Source organism: Pholcus phalangioides, unplaced genomic scaffold (genome assembly GCF_987345545.1).
Source record: "Pholcus phalangioides strain wild (caught in Gottingen) unplaced genomic scaffold, Ppha-v1.0 ptg000009l_1, whole genome shotgun sequence".
NCBI classification, from domain to species: domain Eukaryota; kingdom Metazoa; phylum Arthropoda; class Arachnida; order Araneae; family Pholcidae; genus Pholcus; species Pholcus phalangioides.
In genome coordinates, this window is record NW_028301602.1 from 58798036 (window position 1) to 58810416 (window position 12381).

The 12381-nt window shown below is 34.1% G+C and overlaps 1 protein-coding gene across 1 annotated transcript in view; it reads right to left on the reverse strand.

The window, feature by feature from the left end:
• LOC149083392 (serine/threonine-protein kinase BRSK2-like) overlaps nt 1-12381 on the reverse strand; it is a 116775-nt gene that overhangs the window by 37263 nt on the left and 67131 nt on the right. The window contains exon 2 of the mRNA XM_089236664.1: nt 9288-9382. Coding sequence (XP_089092790.1) covers nt 9288-9382 — 95 coding nt within the window. The remainder of the gene's footprint in view (nt 1-9287; nt 9383-12381) is intronic.

A 12381-nucleotide genomic window follows, 5' to 3' on the forward strand; every position in this document is an offset into this window, starting at 1 on the left:
TATGTAACAGCACTTTGCCGTGTATAGTAATTTGCATGTGCTTTATATTAATATGTATCGATGCTGTAAATACAGGGTGTAAAGTCCTTATATTTTTTGAACCGTTGGTGATAGAAGTATGATTGTAACACTTGAATACATGTTGTTGTTTTTTCGAGCTAATAATTTTTTTCATGGTTAATACTTGTAGAAAACCGAAAAAATAATTTAAAAACATCTATTTCGAGCAGTACTACTTATACAGAGCCTCAAATATCGCATATAAAATAAATGCAATGAAGTAATATTACTTTTCAAATGTATAACTGCCTTCTTTGCGATTCAAACTATAGTACAAAAAAATTCCCTTTGCAAACTTCAGGGTAAAACAGAAACAAATGTAAACAAAACATTTTGACAAATTAGCGAAATCACAGCCACACATACTCTGCAAACAAACAAAGAGTGGATGTCGTTAATTGGACATCTCTTCCAGCAAATTCACAATTTGAAATGGTAAATATTTTTTCTCTTTTTTTTCTCATATTTTTTGTACTTGTAAAATAATAAATAGCAATGAATTTTGATTTGATTAGGTTTGAAGAAAAAAACAAAAATATATATGACCTCACCTAACGCGCAAAGACGATTCTGAATCTTCTGATTCTTCAAACTGGCTGCAGTCATTAACGTTTAAATATGACCCTTACCTCTCCCATATTACCTCTGCCCATATGCAATATGCAAAGTTGTGCATTTAAAGATACACATGACGTTCAAATCAAAATTTTTTTATTACTGTGTATTTCTGGCTAAAAAAGCTTTAATAACATTTCAGTATCAATATAATAACAATTTCAGGTCTATTATTTTAAAAAATATGTGTTTCAACAAGCTTGGCGCCTTATTATTGATGTTATGGGTATCTTTTTCTCAGCCATCTCGTTGGGCATTTTGCCTGTTGTGGCGTTGTATTTGTATTTATTTTGACACCAAGAGACATGAAACTTCAACTGTCATTCTTTGGTATTTTTTTTCCCTGCGTCTCAAATTTCACTGAAAAGTATCATTTTTTAGGCATATATCAATGATTTGTAGCACTGCATTTTGTATTATGAGACGCCATTAATGAATAAAAAATATAAACGTGTTTTTATGACATAAATTTGCAAATTTTTTCCCATTTTCGACTTTTTCCGGCCAAAATTATCATGAAAATAAAATCGCACAGTGAAATGGAAGCTACAATTCATTTATATATGCCTACAGAGTAAAATAAAAAAAATTTATGCCTTTTAATGAAATTTGAGACATAGGAGATAAAAAATGACCGTTCCAGTTTTGCACCTCTAGGTGTCGAAATTAGGCTCTAAGCTTGTTAAAACATATTTCTTAAAATAAGAAACATATAAATAATATATAAATAATTGTTATTATATTGATACTGAAATATCATTAAAGCATTTTTAGCAAGAAATACACAGTAATAAGAAGCATTTATTTGAACGTCGTGTGCCCTCCCCCCTCCCCCACACAATGGTAAATTAGAGAGTATTGAAGTAACATGTCAGTTTTAGATGTCACTTTTCCCGTTAGAGGCCGTACATGCACCGTGATACAAAATTTTTTTATGTGGTTCCCTCTGTCCTCAACTTCCAATTGAAAAGTTGTTCTTTGTATTTTTCAAAACATTAAATGTTTGTAAATGCAATATTAGCCGAGATATTTCAGTTCAAAGTGACACGGGTCAACCAAGACCCGGGTATGCAACGGGACCCGGGTTCGATTCCCGGAGGAGGCAAATCACTTTTCTTTCCAAATATCAGTTTCGGCATTAACATCCAGAAAATTCAATTTCTCAGTATATTTCAGGCCGAAAAAATACCATCTCTTGAATATTACTCTATTCCGCTCAGGAACATGAAATCTTCTGTTTGCTTTTTGGTAATTTCTTGGGGGGTTCTTTTTTTCGGAGAAGGGGGCGTCAGATTAGACAAAGCAACAACTTTCTAATTGGAAGTTACAGGGAGCCGTATGAAAAATTAAGTTTTGTATCGTAGTACTATATGGCCCCTAGTAGGAGAAATGAATATCTAAAATGGGAACGCTATTTGGATAATTTTCTAATTAAAAGAATATTTCTATCATTCTTTCAAAAGAAGATTTTATCATTCCTCAAAATCATTTCTTTAGAGAAAATTACGATAAACATAGTGGGATAGATCGAGAAGCTATCCATACTTATATATATAGATTAAGACAACCACATAATATTTCTTATGGGTAGTGTATTATAAAGTATTAATTATTAGTTCTTTCTTTCGTGGTATATGCTTTTATATTGGGACTCATTTAGTTACATTTGACATCCATATTTTTATGGACATCTTTTTTTCAGTCACCTCGTTAGGCAATTTGCCTGTTGTGGCCTTTTTATTTGTATTTATGTTTGTATCACCAACTATTCAAAAAATACAGGTTGTATAAGGGGTATACGTTCTCGATTGAAGTGTCTTTGTTCAGAGTCATCAAGAAAAGGAACCATTGGGCGAAAGTGCACATAACTTGAGTAATATAAATAAAAAAAAAAGATTGATAGAGACACACACACACAAATATTGCTTTGCAAAAAGTGACGAAGTGGTAAAATATGAAATGGTTATGAGATATACAAGGACTCATAACTCATAATTCCATTACTGTAATCCGTAAATTGTTACATATTTCGATCGTTAAATAACTATAGCTGTAAAGTACGTTCAAGTCATGGCAGTATCATCTGGATCATCACTCATTTAAACTACTCGATCATTTTCTGATGATTTTTTATGCATTTAATTTTCATCACGTTGTGCAAATATTATCGCATGTGCGATAAATTTGCATACATCGCATCATCTTTGCACATATCGGTCCCTTTTTCGGAATATATTTTCCTTCGAAAAAGTTCACAGGCCCCTGAATTTGATGTTTTTTACCCCCTTGTTTCTTCTTCACAAGGTTCTGAATTTAACTAATTGATTCACCAAATATATAAAAAATTTAACACGTGACGTTCAATATATGCATCGATTCAATGTTTCGTTGGACTGATTAACCAAATTTCCGAAGTCTTCAAAGTGTTAATTAAGAATTTATCATCATACGGACCCCCATCTTATCTTACAAATGAATAACAAATTTCTTTTATACATTAATGGCTGTAAGAATATTGCATCGTATGGCTGTACATTCAACGCTCCTTGTCATAACCATACAATGTTACGATCGCTACGATTAAGTTCCGAAATTTTTCCTATTCATTCCATGCCATTTTTCATTCACTATAACGATGACCAAGACAATTCAATCCTATACGACATCTGAAATCAGCTTCACCCACCTCTTTTTTTTTTTTTTTTTTTTGCAAATAAATATATGAAATATCCGTATTTTTCCATTTGCTAAAATTGGGTGGCCTCAACACATATTAAAGGGTTTGGTACGTAGAGATGCAAGCATGTAATGAATTATTTCAATTGTACATGTACTACTATTTTCTAACCGTATGCATTTTCACTTCAACTGCTTACATAACAAAAAAATGAGTAATATAAATTTATATTCCGTCTAAATTCTAATTCTCTTCAGAAGCTATTTTTTTCTAAACCTACGATATAACGACCTCCCATCATAGCGTTCGTCGAATGAAGGAGGAACGAACGTCGACTGTATATGTTGTAAAAAAATTGGACTTAATATTCTTTGATTTCAGAGAAAAATGTGAGACAGTTTCTACGAGAAAGCTAGATAAAATACCGCATTGAGCTTATCCCCGAGATATATAAATTCTTCGTCTAAATATTAAAATCGATCGAACTAAAGCATGTAAGAAAAGTTGCATTCTCAGCACAGATTCGGTTTTTTTTATATAAATTCTATTTGAATCGGGAACCATCTTCAAACTGTAATACCCAGCGAAATCTTTTTCTCTTTTTCCTGCGATAAGAATCTCTACAACGGTCTATTTTTTCCGAAATAACGAGAAGAAATATACATTCCCTAACATTACCGAGAGACTTTTCTTCTCGAGCGCCGCGCGTCTTTATGGCTGAGAAAATGGCGTCTTATATGTTAGGCGAGAAAAGATTTCTATCATTTATTTATTTATTTACTTCTACTCAATACAGAGAATCGCTGCTTTCCCAGACTATGCGGATAAAAAAAACAACTACGATAATAGAGTAGAACTTTTTGCATGACTTCGTCTGCGAGTAATTCTGGTAATAGTCGAAGCTTCGGTACTTTTTTTTATCTATAAAAAAGCAGTTTTGCTTTACTGCATTTAAAATCCACGCTATTTCTATTCTATTTCGTGACAATGTACAGTGCGTGCCGGTTAATGTGATCACATCGGGACCCAGGTTTTCTGATAACCATAACCATAATTATATCAGAAAAAATATCCCAGTTGTGAGTACGACCACCTTTGAAAAATAAATTGCAGATGGCAGCACTATAACAAACATCACACAGAAGCAAACTTCACGTTACGTTCACAACACGTACACGCATATTCCAACATGTACCAATTCGTTGAAAATTCCGCAGAGAAATATGCACGAGGTGCATGCGTGGTTTAGTAGCAGTGCGTTGACCACCAGATTCGAACCCCGTTGGCGGCACAGTGGTGATCAACTGAAGAGGGTTTTCCAATGGCAATGAGAGAGGGTCTCCCCTTTGAAAAGTCTTTCCGCAGAGAGCAGGCAGACCTTCAACATGATACTTGTATAACATGAAAATTCGAACATTGAATATCTTCAGTTCAAACTATGCAAGACAGATGGCAGCACTAGTAAGATCACGAAACAAGCACAAATCTGACAACCTAAATACGCTAGGACCACGCATTCACACAACACGTTGCTGCATGTACTGGTTCGTTAGAAATTCCGCTCATGAATATTTACGAGGTACATGTACGGTGAACAAAAGTCCCGTTTTTCGAAAAGGGCGTATGGAAACGAGACAATTCTGCTTACCTCCAATAGGCTTCAAAATATTAAAACATGAATTTTTTTTAATTGTTTCAATTGTTTTTGCCCTTTAAGCTAAAATCCTTTTTCTTGTTCAGAAGTTATAATCACGACACTTTTTGTAATGTACGTTGTACTTTCCATATCTATGGAAAGTTCCATAGCTATGGAAAGACTAGAGTTCCTTGAGAAAGTCTTCCGGCCGAAGAATTGTGAATGTAGTCACTTACTGAAGAAACTAACTTAAGAAAGAAATTTAAAAAAAAAAAATGTTTCACCTATTTATGTATGGTATGGTACATTGATCATAGTGGTGCGATCAGGACATAGTGAACTGGGCGTGGAGGTATTTGTGGACAAGGAAGCCTTTCCTGACCTCTCACATAGTCTTGCACATTAATAACGCTAACTTATAAGGGAAAATGAGTCCGGTTCGATCTTAGCGTCTAAATATGCAAAAAGAAAAAACTTTCAACCAAAAAACTTATCAATTCATTGCAATAAACAAATTTTTCCCATGTTATGACATCAGTTCATCTCGTACTTTACAAAAATGATAACAATACCAGATTCATAATATTATCCGTGAATTGTCGTCTACTATGAGATCCGTGCGTGTCACTGAATATATCATCTTAGATATCCTCTGATTTTTTGTTTCCAAGCCCCTATAGAACATTTATGTTCGAGAGAATGAGGAAAAATGCTTCAGCGTATGATTTATGCCGCTGCACCAACAACACATAAACAACCATTGTGACTCCTCTACTGTAGCCTATCCGAGCACGTATCGTCGAGATCGATTTCTTGCAAGAGCGGGTTGATCCTGGACATTGCAATAACAAAAATGTATTCATCTCCATCATTTATAAGGTCGGGAGGTCAGGATTCGGGATCGTTTGTAATGCAGGAGAGGATCAATTTCTGGTTGTAGGGATGTATATAAATGGGCAAATGCTCCGGCATGCGTGTTTCCAGACCGCCATGTGTATATATATTACCCCTTCACTAATAAAGTCAAACATTTTTGTTCGACTGAGTATGCGTTACACTGTATATCTTTGCTTTTATTATAACTGCTGCAGTGGAATCATTTGTCTTTTGCTATCATGGGATATTTGGTTGATTTTAATTTCATAGATAGTTTCTTTTGTTTCACAATCTCAAATAAACTAATGAAATGCAGAATGAATATTGAATTAAGAATTATGCTGATGCTTAGAATGAATCAAATAACATTTTTGCAGATGATTACTTGCATTTTACTTACGTTTGTCCATAATGAAAATAGACCATTAATGCTATATTAATATTATAATTTCAAAACTTCCTGTACTCAACAACGCTGTGATATTTAACTAAAGGACTGGAAAAGAACTAAAAGTGTGTCATATTTATATAATGTGGTGTTACTCTACTCAAAATGAAAAAAAAAAATCATTCACGCATAATAAAGCAGGCAAAATAACCTGCAGAATTTTTTTACTTCCGAATTTATAAGCCAGATGGCAGAACTTCTCAAAAAGCATTCCTCAGAAATAAACTTCACGTTCGGTGCACTGCTCATACATGGCACATTCCGATACGCACCAATTCCTTGGAAATTCCTGAGATGAATATTTATGAGGTGTATATGTGGTGTAAAGTTCTTTCTGCAAGCAGCTCAAAATGAAAAGTCAATAAAATGCAGAGGTCTACAAATGATTGGAAGGGCTTTTAATGTTTATTAAAAGTACATTAAATGAACAAAGTTTTTTTTCCTTGGCATGAACTATGGGCCTCTTGAATGAATTTGCAAACATTAACTGCGTAATGAAATTCTTCCTACTCGTGCTGTGGCCTGTAATTATCGAATTTCATAGAAAGCAACGATGCTGGGAATTTAAGATTAGATCGACTGGTAAAGAAGACACCGACATGGAGTCTTTCTCTACACAGAAACCTATAGCAGTCTACATCTTTACTTCCAAATATCGAACACAGATGGCAGCACCAGTAAGAAACGCGAAACAAACACAACTCTGACAACATAAATACGTTACGGTCACACATACAATCAGCACACAATTTCCGACATGTACTGATTCGTTAGAAATTCTGCAGAAAAATGTGTACGAGGTACATGTGCGGGTAAGTAATAGCAGTAGTAGTCTATTTGCATCCGAAAAGAATGAACACATTCGTCGCTATTTGACGCCTTTTCGTCTCACTGTCAGGAAAACGCTATCCATTCACAACCGTTAACGAATACTATCAGAAAAAAAGATTGAGAAAAAATACTTATCATACATCTCAAACTGGGTCATCGTCTTTTAAATATTAATAATAATTGGATATAAACATTATCCAATCATTTATATTACAGAGTATAATTTTCTTAAAATTCATTCAAAAATATATACGAATCACTCTTTTATAAGTTTGAAAAAGTAGTTTTTTCTCCTCTCCAGATTTCTAGAAATTTTAATTATCCACAGTTTAATTGAATGAGTTTTTGTTCACCCACATATCAATGCAAATTCAATAGATTTAATTATAAAAATTATTTTCGATCCATAGATATAAACAAATTCTTATTCATAAAAAAAATTCATACAACGGACTATATGGCTGATGATAAAATTCCATTAGCTATGCAATTACTTTCAAGTCGAGTATTTAAAGTATTTCTTTCCATAGAGATAGATACTTTCACATCCGGAAGGTGAATAGTTAATTACAATATGCCTGATCTTCCCTCATACATATTCAGGAAATACGAAAGCATTTGAGTCGACAAAATGCGATAGAATTCCACATAACCATATGAGACTTGCTGAGTCGGGATTAAATTTGATCCTCAAAAACGAATGGGTTTATTCCCTTTTGTGTCAAATTTCTGCTGAAAATGCAGTTTAGAAAATTCGAGAAAGGCATCTTCGTTTTCTCAAAGGAGACAAAGAATTCCATCTTTTCTTCCTCATTTCGGCAAATAAGCTCGGAGATAGCTTGCATTTATGAATTGTGTGCAAAGTTAAGTTATTTCTGTTATTATATTATGAAATTATTTCAGAATACTATTAGTACGCTGAATTAAATTAGCAACAGTTGCCCTCTTCTTAATTAAAAGACATCTGAGTATTTGTGTTTTATTCATTTCTTTTAAGCTTCTCATCTATTTCCATCAAAATATCATTTCTCTACGCCTGATGTTTAATTTTATATATTATAAGAGAAAATCAATGGAACTTACCAATAGAAAAAAATCAATCTATAGAATATCTCAATCGTAACGATCATTTTATCACACTGTAGTCAATTAAACCGGAAGATTCACTTTCAAGTTGGTTCCGAACGGTTATGACTCCATGAATCTCGCAGGCATACAAACCAAAATTATCTCGTAACTACTATTTGCAAATTCATCAATACCACTATATGTTACATCACATATTGTTAAAGTAAATTTTACTCCAAACGCACACACACATACACACACGCGCAAAGTACATATATATATATAAAAATGCTTTAAACATTATTCATTAAATTGTACAAGATGATTCAAAATTGAAAAACATTTAAAAGACTTTCAATGAAAAATAAACATATTATGATGAAACAAGCGTAGGCTTGGGCATGACATTTCTCGGGGGATTTAAATTAGAAATCAAAAAATAGTTAACATTTTGTTCACCAGATGGTACTATATCTGCTTGACTTGGTTTACTTCGGTTATCCAACTGAGAGGTACGAATATGAGGGCCATCTCTCATTTAAAAAGATTCTCCATGAAGAGTTTGAACATGATACTAACATAAACACGAAAGTTCAGGCATTGAAGATTTCACTTCCAATATGAAGCACAGATGGCAGCACTTAACGAACACGAAACTCACATTACTCCGACATCATAAATACACTGGGCGGCGCATATATATGCACAGCACATTCAGGCATGCACCTATTCTTTAGAAACCCCAGAGATGCATGCACGGTCTCGTAGTAGTAAATGGTAATGCATCCGCATTGATATAAGTAACCTACGGAAAGTTTAAAGGCACGTTTCCTTCTGTTAGTAGGTTTCTGAAAATGTCTCTTCTGTTACTGGTAGAGGGCCATCTGGTGGACAAAATTAAAAAAAAAATTACTTTCTTGATTTTTTTCTCCCCGTTTCCTAAAAACACATGGACATGATATCATTCCGACTTTGTGCTTATTTGATTGCCATTGCTTATTATCTGCTCCTGCTGAAATATTTGGCTTTCAAAAATTTTTCCTAATATTTGAATTCCCCTCCACAGAAAATCTTACCTTGAGAAGCACGGATTCACTGAGTTTTTCACGATTGATGATTTTCACGGCTACCTTTTTACCTGTCACACAGTGGACACCAAGCTTCACGAGACCTTAAAAACATGATTACAAAACATCACATCATCAATTTTAATAATAAACCAAAATAATCTAAATTTTAACTCACAGCATTTACATACCCGTACAGTTTTAAACTAAAGAACTCACTCTCATATGACTAATTCAATTTGAACTTTCGTACGATTTTTTATCTAAGGAACTATTCCCTTGGGAAGTTTCAAAGTTTTGAAATTTAGTGAAGAGGTATATAATACATATATACACCACTGAGAGATAAGCTTACATGAAGAACTACTTTAATAGAAATGAGAGCATGACGAGGCGCTTCCACATTGAAGAAGCTCAAGCAAAGCATGAGTAGATTATAGGTCTTTAGGAAATCTCTATAGCTAAATGTTCCAAAACCACTGTCCTCGATAGTCATTGAACTTGTTGCAATTAACTACTGTATTCATTTTAAAATCTGACACAACGTTATATGCAATCATCATTTTACATGTATATGAAATCTTTTTTAGTTTTGGTAAAACCTTAGTTGTAAAAATACGTATATTGTGAATCTTAGTAGTGGATGATGTGTTTTAATAATAAGTGTTGCTCTTTATATCCTGTGCAGAGTGACTCCTTTTCTAGGGTGAAATCATGTCGCATTTATTAAATAACAATAATAATTCATTTCCAGTTTTTCGCTTCTCATTTCTAAGCGAGATGTCAGCAACTGAAGACATAACAGGCACGACACTTATATTCATGATTACAAAAATATTAGACATTCAGACTACCACGTTTTCTATTGTAAAATGGTAGTGAATCGCCTTAATAACGATAAGCCGGAATTGCGGTTATAGACGAAGAGTTAATACACAAGCTATAAAATATTAGGAGTAGGTAAATAGGCTTTAAGTGTGTGTGTGTGTGTGTGTGTGTGTATACTCAAATAGGATTTATGAGTATGCAAATAGGCTTTATAAGTATGCAAATAGGCTTTATAAGTATGCAAATAGGCTTCATAATTATGCAAATAGGCTTTATAAGTATGCAAATAGGCTTTATAAGTATGCAAATAGGCTTTATAAGTATGCAAATAGACTTTATGAGTATATAAATATATTTCTAATGCGTTTTCATTGATTTTCATCCTGATGCATTTTCCTTTCCTTTTACTTATTTCGCATTACCAGTAACAGCAAATTTCACGTTAACAGTCACAAACAAAAATAATCATATTTAGAGTATTATTCGTCTTAAAGTTATAAAATTCGATTTTTTTCTAATATTTAGGTTATTTAAAAAATAATACCGTTATACAAATATAAATCATTTCGGAAATTAATGCTCTAAATCTAATTCTCCTTGTTATTCTCATACTGCAGAAATCGAATTCGGTTCGATGTCATGAGCGTTATTGATGCCATATAGACGATATGGAGCATTTTTAAGAATGTCTTATCGTAGTATTTCCTCATTCCTAATTAGTTATTGAACAACTTCTAAAACTAATTATTGATGTTTGCAAAGAGCTACGAAAAGTAATCTGAGATCATTGAATTATGTCACAGGTTGTTGCGATCGCATCTTCACGACACTTCGCCTGAGTATAGTTCGAATTCGTAAGTTTAACGTTACGTTGGCGCAATCATCATCATCATCATGATCATATTTGGTATCTCGCGGGCATCTGTTGGCTAGAAGCCGAAGAAGAGTTGTGTGCTATTTTTATCCCTTCCCTAAAACTAATCGATATCATTTTTGCCTCGTTACCTTAGTGAACGGATTAAATTTCTCGCTTTCGCCATCTCTTGCCCCCCCCCCTCCTCCTCCTCACCCCAGCTTTGCTCACATACTCCATTCGGCAACTGTTCGACGCAATAATTTAGCGTTAAATATCGTGACCGGTAAATATCTTTGCCAGTCATATATCGTGCTAGAAATCATGTTTTCAGTTCAGCTCGATGGTTATGTATTTGTGAGAAAACAGTACCCTAGTATACCTGTTCGATGTAAACCTTACAATACAAACCTATATCCTTAACCCTTTGGTTGCGGGAATAGTCAAAGAAATGCTTCTCTCACTATAGGAGCAAAAAAAAAAAAAATTTTAACTTTTTATTTTGATAGTTGTGTGGCATTAAAACTCAGACGTTGTAAATTCAATATAATCTAAAAAAAGAGGTGATACAAATAGCAAAATTTTGGTTCGAACCCACAATCACCGACACACCAACAAATGCAGGTAGAAACTCTACTACTAAACCATCATGTGCACCCAGTCCATACAGTACAAAACTAATAAAATATCATCCTGTCAGGGAATAGAAAAATAATAAAAAAAAACTATATATGTGTACGCCATCTATATATATGTCATTTTAAGAATTTAATCTTAAACAAAGACATTTCAAATTTTCACAACATGATAGCAGGCTACTAGGCTCATCATCTGTGGATGGTGGGAACTGTTTGAGAGTTAAAGGGGAAGTGCAGCACAGCAAGCTAAGGGAGAAACTTTTTTACTGCTTTACATCTACATATGCAGTGTGATTCATAAAAAAAAACATATAAGTTCCAGATGCTGTGAAAAGTGACGTCACTTTTCAAAAATCACAAAAAAATCCCCGTGGCGTCGTGGTAAGATGTTTGTCTACCGCTGTGAAGGTTGCCGTCAGTTCGATTCCGGGGGGGGGGGGAGAATATAGATAACAAGATATTTTTCCCCAACGAGGTTTAGGATACCCCCGATGGATGGCACCTTCATTTCCAACCAAGCTCGTTAATGGCAGAAATTGCGTATGCGATAAGGAATTGGTGTGCGGTGAAGTTGCTCTCTTTAAAGTAGAAACAGAATCTACTTCACCACAGTTCGATTTACCATCTATACCACCAAAGTTGTTTACCATCCCTAGCAAAAGATCTCCATGTGAAGCTCTTGACGTCACTGAAGAAGGTCATCTCACCTATAGCCATTAGATATACTGCAAAAAAGGGAAAAGACGGCGCATGCGTCGGCCTGCTATATCCAATGGCTAAAAGT